At 38.2% G+C, this 11450-nt stretch overlaps 3 protein-coding genes across 4 annotated transcripts; all 3 read right to left on the minus strand.

Moving 5' to 3' along the window:
- Nucleotides 1–1717: 1717 nt before the first annotated feature.
- LOC143884595 (disease resistance protein At4g27190-like) lies at nt 1718–10345 on the minus strand. 2 transcript variants are annotated; one of them, XM_077388245.1, is made up of 2 exons: nt 7405–10344; nt 1718–2111 (listed from the first exon to the last, which is right to left on the minus strand). In XM_077388245.1, exon 1 carries the CDS (start codon nt 10163–10165, stop codon nt 7424–7426), a length of 2742 nt encoding a protein of 913 aa, XP_077244360.1. In that variant the 5' UTR covers nt 10166–10344; the 3' UTR covers nt 1718–2111; nt 7405–7423. The 2 variants fall into 2 exon arrangements, with proteins under 2 accessions (XP_077244360.1, XP_077244361.1); XM_077388246.1 differs by lacking the exon at nt 1718–2111 and adding an exon at nt 6941–7296 and having other exon boundaries at nt 7405–10345.
- Nucleotides 3184–4023, minus strand: LOC143882749 (disease resistance protein At4g27190-like). The gene has a single exon (XM_077386177.1). It carries the CDS (start codon nt 4021–4023, stop codon nt 3184–3186), a length of 840 nt encoding a protein of 279 aa, XP_077242292.1.
- On the minus strand, nt 4167–4928 carry LOC143882750 (putative disease resistance protein At5g43730). Its single transcript, XM_077386178.1, has one exon. The coding sequence runs from the start codon at nt 4926–4928 to the stop codon at nt 4167–4169; it is 762 nt and encodes a 253-aa protein (XP_077242293.1).
- Nucleotides 10346–11450: the final 1105 nt, after the last annotated feature.

Below are 11450 nucleotides of genomic sequence, written 5' to 3' on the forward strand. Positions count from 1 at the left end.
AAGTTAAACCATTGATTTTTGTAGCCCTTTAGACCATGCATAGGATTATACAAAGTAAAGTTAAACCATTGATTTCTGTAGTTCTTTAGGCCTTGTTTGGATTATAGGAATTTCCTAGAAAGTTTGGAATTTTCTTTTTCAGAATTTTCCGTGTTTCTAAGTCTGATTATACGTAAAAAAAAAAATAATAATAACTTGAACCACCACAGTTCAAATTTTATTTAGAAGGACCTTCAATTTATAATGATATCATAAAGAAATCATAAAAATTCATCATCTATTTAAACGCGGAAACAAAAAATAAAATTCATAGGAAAAAAATTCTACAAGACATGCGTTTTCTGCAATCTAGAACAGGGCCTCATCTTATGTATGGAATCTACGTTCAAGATGGAACAAAGAGTGTGTGGCTGCCTCATGATGTTCCACAAGATCAACAGGCTTGATTTCATATACATGTCCCCATATGCCCCTTTTAGGACTCACAATTTGCTTTACCATTGAACGTAAGAGTTGCTTTCTACGTACTTGCTCTCTTAATTTTAAGGGTTTCTATATGAAGACCCTTTCAAAATATACTAAGCACTATTTCTTTTGGATTTTGAGAACTGACTGTGATTCCAAAACTGATTACTTGATTCATTTAATTTTGAGTCCAAAAATCAGCTTTAGACTCAAAAACAATTATCAAAATCCTAAATGAACAGCGCCTACGCCTAGAACTGATAATCGGTCTCCTCATGAGGATCCACCAGATCAATGCTCATGAATAGAAGTGTACCAAGGTTGATCATTAAAATCATAAATTAAAAAGACATCTAAGCAGAATATTGCCACTGATATCAAATTATAAGTCTCTATTATATAGTACCTGAAACCTTTTGTTACATAGACATTTAAGCAAAATATGGTACATGGCAAGACATACTGACAAACCCAGTTGGACATGGCATTCCAAGCAAGTATAGATAGGGTGGTCACATAGAATGCGAACCATTGGATTTATTTCATCTTGAAGTTGTCAATTTGCATGTCACCAGTTAGACGCTTAGGAATATCCAGTGGTGGTGATCTTGTAGGACATGGCTCTTCTTGAACCAATCCTATTCAATTTTAATTAGATGCACCTTTGCTTTATGAAAATACCTGTCTAAATTAACCATGAATCCCTGATCATATCATTTCCCTCTAAATTGTAGAAAGAAAAACTTTTCCATCAGAGAACCAATCAACCGAGGTTAGACAAGATCCTATTCCCAAATATGCCATTCGCAAACCAAGCAATAGACAAGAGATAGATGAACGAGATATGTTTTGATTTTCGTTCTCTAGAAAGGCAATAGACATTTATGCTTTTCATGAGATCACTAGTTAAGCGAAGAACATGATCTCACGGCTTCTGCCGAAAGCAATCTAGTAGAGCGGGTACATAAGCGTGAGATCCCTGGCAGAGAAAAGAGGAACTGCACCCCCTCTGGCGTCGCCCTGAAAGCCTTATTAGTTCTGCTGATCGGAAGGTTACAATCATGCTATGGAGTAAAATTTTGGGCCGCGGCCTATCTCTGTCAGGACCCAGCAAATGAATGGTTTAGATCACCCAAACAATGTGGTACTTTTTGGAAGAAAGTTCAGGCACGGCCGTTGACCATATAAATTCTCCCTATATATAAGTATATTGGCCCTTCTTTACGTCAGACAATATTCAAATTGATAGATGATCTTAATTGATTGTTTTAGATGAAGGGGTTCCATCATCTTGATCGAACCATACAATAGCTCCAGACGTGATCGAGAATCAAATAAAGACCATAAAGATCACACACCCTTTTACATCAAGCCAACACTTAGATCATGAGATAATCTTGACCGTTGATTCAAATCAAGTAGAACCCATCACTAGGATCGACTTGTGCATCATCCAAAAAAACAAAAAATTCATAGGGCCTTATCTGATGATGTTCCCCGAGATCAACCGTGTTGATTGCTCGACATGGCATTTATATATATATATATGTAGCATTTGATTTGGTACACCAACTCTCGGACTCTATCAGATGAAGAAGATGCTTCTCCTTTTGCCCACCCTCTCTTCTCTCCCCTCCCGCTTTTCACTAATATGAAAAACAATAACACAAAAGGTTAATAAAAAATTAAGAAAGAAATATACAAAAAGCTACAGCATATTCAAATTGAAAGCGACAGAGGCAGAGCGAGAGTACCTGCGAGAATCTCTGCTTAATAAAATATTTTCCTTCTTTGAAATGTTTTTGAAGATTCAACTTGGTTTCTTCATCTTCCCATTCTAATTTATTCCACCATTCCTTTCGTCCCTTGATCCCTTGTATTTTCTTTGCATTACCGGTAGAAAAAGGAAGCCTCCGTAGATTAGGGCATTCCCAGACACGAACAAGCTCCAAAGAAGGCCATGAAAATGCCTCTTGGCAAATGTACCTCAATTCCAGTAAGTAAAAAAGGTCTAAAATTCGTAGATTTGGGAGTGCATTACTGTCCACTATGCTGCACGTTGCGACTATCTCCGATGTATTCTCATTAACCACCTTTGCTCCAAATATCTCCTTCATATTGGAACAATTCCATACAAAGATTTCTTCAAGGTTGTCAAGTTGTTCAAGCAAATCATAGGGGATGAGACTCTTTAATCCATTACAACTAATCACCGAGATATTTTGTAATTTAGGAAAGCTACTTCTTCCTCCACTTTTAACCATTCCCTCCCAAATGTTGTCTGACCCCTCAATTTGAAAAAGGTTTAATTCCTTTAGATTCGGTACACTTTTAGCTACTTCCCCTATCCTATTTACAGAGCAATTCTTCAATCTTAAACAAGTTGTAATATTTAACATCCCCTCAGCACATTTGGCCAGGTGTTCAACGTCACCAGTCAGCTCCACCACTCTTTCATGATCACTTTTTAACCAATAAGTCCTTTCTTTACTAGGCGCCATGTGAAAATGAAAACTTTTTAGCCTTTTCAACCGAGTTGAATCCAAAGGAAAAGAACCAGTGCTAGAGACCTTAATTCGAAGATAGTACAAGTACTCTAAATGTAGTAACTCCTCCAACGTCACACTTTCCTCGTCCACCTCCCTCACCTTCCACCCATAATCACTCAGATACATGTCTAGTACCTCCAAACTAGACAACCTTGATATCGTCTGGGCTTCAATTCCTTGATATCGTGTGGGCTTCAATTCTTTCTAGCTGAAATGTGTGTGATAGATTTAGTAGCCTTAGATTATTAAGTTCGCCCACCTCTTTTGGCAGTGATTTGATTCTTGTACCACTTAAATTCAAGACCCTAAGTGCTTTCAAACCTAGAAAGATATCCTTAGGAATCTTATTAAGAGGATTATCTTGCAGAAATAAAGTTGATAGGTTAGAACACGTCTCCAAAAACGTAGGAATCTCACTTAATCCCCCACCAACAAATGAAGCTCTATTAATTGATTCATGCATCCCTTCTTTTGTGATCTTGCTCAAGCTCATGTTAGATTGGACAAAGAATTTATTCCCATCTTCCGAAGAGAACGCGATCCATATAGCAACATCGCGGACAATGTCGTGCATTTTTACCGTTCCTTCAATTTCTCCGGGTAATCCCTCAGCTCTCCAACATCGTATGAGCTCATCTTCCTCAATAGAAAAATCTTCAGGAAATAATGAACAGTACAAAAAGCAGGGTTGAATGTTCTTACCTTGTAACGAGTCGTAACTCCATCTCAAGGGCCCAAATACATCCTCCTCCACACGCTCAATATTACTTGGTTGACACGCTCGGAGTCGTCTTAAGGCCTTCCTCCACTGCTCGACCCTTTTCTTTCCTCTCATAGACCCACCGACAACCTTAATTGCGAGTGGCAAGCCCTTGCACTCTTTGGCAACCTCCCTTGCTAGAGATTTTATCTCTTCGTCATCAGGCAGCTCTCCAACATGTTTGCTAAACAACTCCCAACTGGCTTCATCGGTTAGAGTGTCGACTCTAATGTTTTCATCGGTCTCCATCTGGTTACATACATCAAAAGATCTTGTTGTTAATATAATCTTACAGCCCATCAGATCTCTTTGTGGAATGCCCACTTTGTCCAAACTATTTTCTCCCATACATCATCCACGATCAAGAGAAATTTCTTTTCCTTCAATTTTCCCTACAATTGAGTGGCCCATCTTTGCTTGTTCTCTTTCTCCAGTTCCTCCTTAAATTTCAATCTGTCAGCAATTTGGGATTGAATTCCCTGCATGTTTATGACGCTTGATACAGTGACCCAAATGATAATATCAAAGGGTTGTTTCAAGGATCCGTCAGCCATCTTATTGTTCAACTCACGTATAAGAGTAGTCTTACCTACTCCTCCCATACCATATATTCCAATCTTTCTGAAGCGATCATCATCTATCACCAGGTTCTTAAGATGATCAAACCTTGATGAAGGATTCTGATCCACAAGTACTGACGGCCCCGGTATCTGCTCGACCGGTTTCGGCAGAGGATTAAGAACCACCAACTCTTCTGGAAAATTGGTCCCGGTATCTATAAGCTCCTTTACCTTTTGGAACTTTTCCATGCTGCTTTTACTTAATTTATAGCGTGAATAACAATTCGGAAAACACCCACAGAAATGTTCCTGGATGGCTTTGATGATTTTTTCCTCCATTGAGTTCCATTGGCCTTCCATGTTATTCACCTTTGGTAGCCACTCTTTCACTGGAAGTATTGCTACTTTTCCTTGTTCACCAGCTGATTCAAGATATTCTTCTATGTTTTGGTTAGAATCTGAGAGTTCCTCCATCTTTTCTCGAAGAGAGTCGGTATTTGACTGGAATTTGAAGAAGGTGGTGATCTTTGTGCAGATGCAATTGCATATACACTTGCCAACTTCGACAACTGCCGACTCCCCAGGACAGGCCATTCTTTCCAATGACAAAGATAAGGAATTGTTGGGGAGAAAGGATATTTGAAGAGCAACGGTTTTCTGGCTTTGAGATTTAGAGGGAGGATACAAGCAGCACTGATGAAGAAAGGAAACACCGAAACAAGTGGTATAAGAGAAATTATACGGTGGCCTGACGGTCGGCCACCATATAAATTCTCCTCTTTAAATCTATTGAAGTTGGAAATATCTAAGCAAAATCTCTGCGCAACAACGCCAATAATTCAACAAATTGCTTTCGGCTCCATTTAGAGAGAGCCTCTCCAATAATTCAACAAATTGCTTTCGGCCCCATTTAGAGAGAGCCTCTCTCTCTCTCTCTCTCTCTCTCTCTCTCTCTCTCTCTCTGAATTAAAGCCCGCCACACAAAGGGCATCTCTTTAAATGTATGGAAGTTGGAAATATCTAATGAACGTTTAAATAATTTGATCAATGGCTCACATTCAATTGGAAAAAGTGTCTTCCTGATGGATAGGATTGCAACCGTCACAGACTAATTTTTCCTTTTCGTCTATCATTTTTTGAAGGAAAATTTTATAGGAAAAAATTATTTTTCCATGAAAATCATTTTCTAAAATAATTTTTTTTCCTTGTTTTCAACAAAAAAAGTGCAAACCTACTCGACCTTGGATTATTTTCCATTGAATTTTTTTTCACCTTGTCGATAACATGGGTGGGCCACCATTTTACACCTCAAGTTTTGGTGGGCCACCATGTTACAATTTTTGCATAAACTCATCGTATAATTTCTCCCGTAAAAGGATAGGCCAGATGTAAATGAACTTTCAATGGTTCTACCCTTTTAGAGAAGATGATGCATACGAAGGAATTTTAAGAGAATTTTTAGAGAAGATGATGCATACGAACTTTCAATGGATCTAAGTTCTAACCATTTAGAAAAGACAATGGCCAGGAATTTTAGAGAAGATGATGCATACGAAATTTCAATGGTTCTACAGTTCTACTTCTACTCTTTTAGAAGGTAAATGATATCAGCACAACCATGTTGGTGTGATTTGGTAGCTTAGGGAAGCTAAATATAATTATGAGATTTTAATCTCATAACAGAAATAGTTTAGCCTAGGGATTTTTCACATAGAATGCAAACCATTGGATTTATTTCATCTAGAAGTTGTCAATTTGCATGTCACCAGTTAGACGCTTAGGAATATCCAGTGGTGGTGATCTTGTTGGACATGGCTCTTCTTGAATCAATCCTATCCTATTTTAATTAGATGCACCTTTGCTTTATGAAAATACTTGTCTAAATTAACCATGAATCCCTGATCATATCATTTCCCTCTAAATTGTAGAAAGAAAAACTTTTCCATTAGAAATGTTAAACAGGAACCAATCAACCAAGGTTAGACAAGATCCTATTCCCAAATATGTTGGTGCTGACGTGATTCTCCTTTTCATTATTTTAGTATTTTCTTTGTAGAGAAAATTTAGAAAAAGAAGTACGGAATAAGGGCAATGATTACTTGAAATTACGGATCAAAGGAGCCCCTGAAAGTAATTATTAAACACGGGTGATTCTTAAAAAATGGTGGGAAAGAGACCCCTACAAGCTTACGACATTATCAGAACGAAAATAGAGTCCTCCTGCTGGTGCTTATATGATTCTCCTTTTCATTATTTTAGTATTTTCTTTGTAAAGAAAATCCTGAAAAAAGTACGGAATTAGGGCATTAATTATTGGAAATTACGGATCAGAGGTATCACAAAAGTAATTATTTAACACGGGTGATTCTAAAAAACGGGTGGGAAAGAAACCCCAATAACCTTACGACATTATCAGAACGAAAATAGAATCCTCCTACGTTGGTACTTAGATGATTATCCTTTTCATTATTTTAGTATTTTCTTTGTAGAGAAAATCCTGAAAATAGTATGGAATGACGGCATTAATTACGGGAAATTCCGGATCACAGTTGCTCATAAAAGTAATTATTAAACACGGGTGATTCATAAAAAAACGGGTGGGAAAGAGACCCCAATAACCTTACGACATTATAAGAATGAAGAAAGAGTCCTCTTACGTTGGTGCTTACAGATTCTCCTTTTCATTATTTTAGTATTTTTTTCTAGAGAAAATCGTAATAACCTTACGACATTATAAGAATGAAAATATCTGTCTAAATTAACCATGAATCCCTGATCATATCAACCGTGTTGATTGCTCCATGAAGTCAAAGAGACAAACCCACTTGGACATATATGGCATTTATTTGGAAGGAAATATATATGTAGCATTTGATTTGGTACACCAACTCTCGGACTCTATCAGATGAAGAAGATGCTTCTCCTTTTGCCCACCCTCTCTTCTCTCCTCTCCCGCTTTTCACTAATATGAAAAACAATAACACAAAAGGTTAATAAAAAATTAAGGAAGAAATATACAGAAAGCTACAACATATTCAAATTGAAAGCGACAGAGGCAGAGCGAGAGTACCTGTGAGAGTCTCTGCTTACTATTTCCTTCCTTTGAAATGTTTTTGAAGATTCAACCTGGTTTCTTCATCTTCCCATTCTAATTTCTTCCACCATTCCTCTCGTCCCTCGATCTCTTGAATTTTCTTTGCATTACCGGTAGAAAAAGGAAGCCTCCGTAGATTAGGGCACTTTGAGACACGAACAATCTCCAAAGAGGGCCATGAAAATGCCTCTTGGCAAATGTACGTTAATTTCGGTAAGTCAAAAAGGTGTAACAATCGTAGATTTGGGAGTGCATTACTGTCCACTACGCTGCAGGTTGCGACTATCTCCGATGTATTCTCATCAACCACCTTTGCTCCAAATATCTCCTTCATATTGGAACAATTAAATACATAGATTTTTTCAACGTTGTGAAGTTGTTCAAGCAAATCATGGGGAATGAGTCTCTTTAATCCATGACAACCAATCACCCTGATCTTTTGTAATTTAGGAAAGCTACTTCTTCCTCCACTTTTAACCATTCCCTCCCAAATGTTGTCTAACCCCTCAATATCCGTAAGGAGTAATTCCTCTAGATTCGGTACACTTTTAGCTACTTCTCCTATCCTATTTACAGAGCAATCCTTTATATCTAAACAAGTTGCAATATTTAACATCCCCTCAGCACATTTGGCCAGGTGTTCAACGTCACCACTCAGCTCCACCACTCTTTCATGATCTCTTTTTAACCAATAAGTCCTTTCTTTACTCTGATACATGTAAAAATGAAAACTTTTTAGCCTTTTCAACCAAGTTGAATCCAAAGGAAAATAACCAGTGCTAGAGACCCTAATTCGAAGAAAATACAAGTCCTCTAAATGTAGTAACTCCTCCAACGTCACACTTTCCTCATCCACCTCCCCTTTCACCTTCCACCCATAATCACTCTGATACATGTCTAGTACCTCCAACCTAGACAACCTTGATATCGTTTGGGCTTCAATTCTTTCTAGCTCCCTCATCTCAGATAGATTCAGTACCCTTAGATTATTAAGTTCGCCCACCTCTTTTGGCAGTGATTTGATTTTTGTACCACTTAAATTCAAGACCCTAAGTGCTTTCAAACCTAGAAAGATATCCCTAGGAATCTTATTAAGAGGATTATCTTGAAGAAATAGAGTTGATAGCCTAGAACATGTCGCCAAAGACGTAGGAATCTCACTTAATTCCCCACCAACAAATGAAGCTCTGTTAATTGATTCATGCATCTCTTCTTCTGTGATCTTGCTCCTGCTCATGTTAGATTGGACAAAGAATTTATTCCCATCTTCCGAAGAGGACGCGATCCATATAGCAACATCGCGGACAATGTCGTGCATTTTTACAGTTCCTCTACCTCGTCCAGGTCCCAACATGCAAGAATGCTTGAGCTTTTCAATCAAATCAACCCCACTTTCTAAGGATTCTTCGATATTCAATGATTCGTATATTAATCCCTCAGCTCTCCAACATCGTATGAGCTCATCTTCCTCAATAGAAAAATCTTCAGGAAATAATGAACAGTACAAAAAGCAGGGTTGAATGTTCTTACCTTGTAACGAGTCGTAACTCCATTTCAAGGGCCTAAATACATCCTCCTCCACACGTTCAATATTCCTTGGTTGCGACGCTCGGAGTCCTCTTAAGGCTTTCCTCCACTGCTCGACCCTTTCCTTTCCTCTCATAGAGCAACCGACAACCTTAATTGCCAGTGGCAAGCCCTTACACTCTTTGGCAACCTCCCTTGCTAGAGATTTTATATCTTGGACATCAGGCAGCTCTCCAACATGTTCACTAAACAACTTCCAACCTGCTTCATCGTTTAGCGTGTTGACTTGAATGTTTTTATCCGTCTTCATCTGGTAACATACATCCAAAGATCTTGTAGTTAATACAATCTTACAGGCCAGCAGGCCTTGTGGAATGCCCACTTTGTCCAAATCTATTTTCTCCCATACATCATCCAAGATCAAGAGAAATTTCTTTTGTTTCTTCAATCTTCCCAACAATAGAGTTGCCCATCTTCCCTTGCTCTCCTTCTCCAATTCCTCCTTGAATTTCAATCTTTCGGCAATTTGCAATTGAATCCCATGCAAGTCTAAGATGCTTGACACAGTGACCAGAATAATAATACCAAAGGGGTGCGCCAAGGATCCATCGGCCATTATATTGTTCAAGTTACTTACAAGAGTAGTCTTTCCTACTCCTCCCATACCCCAAATCCCTATCTTTCTGATCTCATCATTCAACACCAGCTCTTTGAGACGATCTAATAGCTCTGATGCTGCTTTCTGATCCACAATGGACGGTCCTGGCATCTCCTGGACAGATTCTGGCAGAGGATTAGGAACCGCCAACTCTATTGAAAATTTGGCCCTGGTATCTATAAGCTCCTTCACCTCTTGGATCTTTTCCATACTACTTTTGCTTAATTTATAGCGTAAATAGCAATTTGGAAAACACCCACAAAAAAGTTTCTGGCTGGCTGTGATATCTTCCTCCATTGAATTCCATTGGCCTTCGATGTCTTTCACCTTTGGTAGCCACTCTTTCACTGCCAGTATGGCTACTTTTCCTTGTTTACCTGCTGATTCAAGATCGTCTTCTATGTTTTTCTTAGAATCTGAGAGTTCCTTCATCTTTGCTCGAAGAGAGTCGGTATTTGCCTGGAATTTGAAGAAGGTGATGATCTTTGTGTAGATGCTATTGCATAAAAACTTGCCAACGTCGACAACTGCCGACTCCCAAAGAGAGGCCATTCTTTCCAATGACAAAGATAAGGAATTGAGGAGAAAGGATATTTGAAGAACAACGGTTTTCTGGCTTTGAGATTTAGATGGAGGATACAAGCAGCACTGATGAAGGAAACACCTTTGGATATTTGGAGAACAAGGTTTTTGGGCTTGAATTTTCAGAGTGGGCTTGAATTTTCAGAGGGATATATTTAAAAAAAAAAAAACCAGCAATCTCTTAAAGTATATTATGTTGCTTGTGTTATCAGTTTGGTTTTCTTCGTTCTCTTTACTTGCATCTCTTCGAGTATAAAGTATGTTACTTGATTGATCGGTCTGGCTTGCTTTATTCTCTCTACTTGCATCTCTTAAAGCAGAAAAGGTACGTTACTTGCGTTATCTGTTTGCTTGATTTGTTAAAATCTCATATCAACGGTCCAATTAGCGTATGGCTTGCTTAATTCTCTCCACTCTCATCTCTTAAAAGTATAAAAAGTATGTTACTTGCATTATCTGTTTGCTTGATTTGTTAAAATCTCATATCAACGGTCCAATTAGCATATTGCTTGCTTAATTCTCTCCACTCTCATCTCTTAAAAGTATAAAAAGTACGTTGCTTTCATTATCAGTTTGCTTGATTCGTTAAAATCTCATATCAACGGTCCAATTAGCACATTGCCTTTTGAACGATCAGAAAGTCTTCAATTGGATGGCCTCGATCCATCAAAGCTGGGCCCACCTTTGCAATACTTGCTTACCTTATTGTATTACAATTAGCTGTGCTTTAATGGATCGATTCCTTCTACATAGGGCAGCCCCACGGGTCGGTCCTAACAATTGATCCTATGGGGCTAGCCCGTTTAAAGGCAGTTCTGGATGTGATATCCTTTGGCTTAAATTTGTTTGGTTGCCTCCCCTTAGTGGGAAAGGAAAGGGTTTGTATCACAATAGTGTTGAGGCTGGCAACTAAACACTACTTAACATTATTATACGAGGCAAGTTCAAGGGAAATCCAATCCTTGTCTCCTCCCTGTTAACTACTTACACCACTAATCTACGAGGTAAATACCTGCAACCAAAGGTTAAAATGGGTCAGAGAAATATTCCCAAAGTACAACTTCACTTCAAATTTTTGTATATTTAAATAAAAAACAATTTTATTTGTTTTTTAAACAAAGTAGACAGGTGTCTCTTCCTTGAGGATTTATGTTCTCTTTTCCTTCAATTTTTTTCCGCATACTTATTTTCTAGTATATCCTTTGGTGAATGTTAAGGTGCATTGATCTGAAAACTAGTGTTAAATGTTAAAAAA

This window comes from Tasmannia lanceolata, unplaced genomic scaffold (assembly GCF_043159265.1).
Source record: "Tasmannia lanceolata isolate RefF3 unplaced genomic scaffold, GAP_Taslan_0.1 ptg000008l, whole genome shotgun sequence".
Classification (NCBI taxonomy): Eukaryota; Viridiplantae; Streptophyta; class Magnoliopsida; order Canellales; family Winteraceae; genus Tasmannia; species Tasmannia lanceolata.

What these genes read in the sequence shown, in the direction of transcription:
- LOC143882749 (XM_077386177.1), bottom strand. Translation starts at nt 4,023, where the DNA reads ATGGAGACCGATGAAAACATTAGAGTCGACACTCTAACCGATGAAGCC.
- LOC143882750 (XM_077386178.1), bottom strand. Translation starts at nt 4,928, where the DNA reads ATGGCCTGTCCTGGGGAGTCGGCAGTTGTCGAAGTTGGCAAGTGTATA.
- LOC143884595 (XM_077388245.1), bottom strand. Translation starts at nt 10,165, where the DNA reads ATGGCCTCTCTTTGGGAGTCGGCAGTTGTCGACGTTGGCAAGTTTTTA.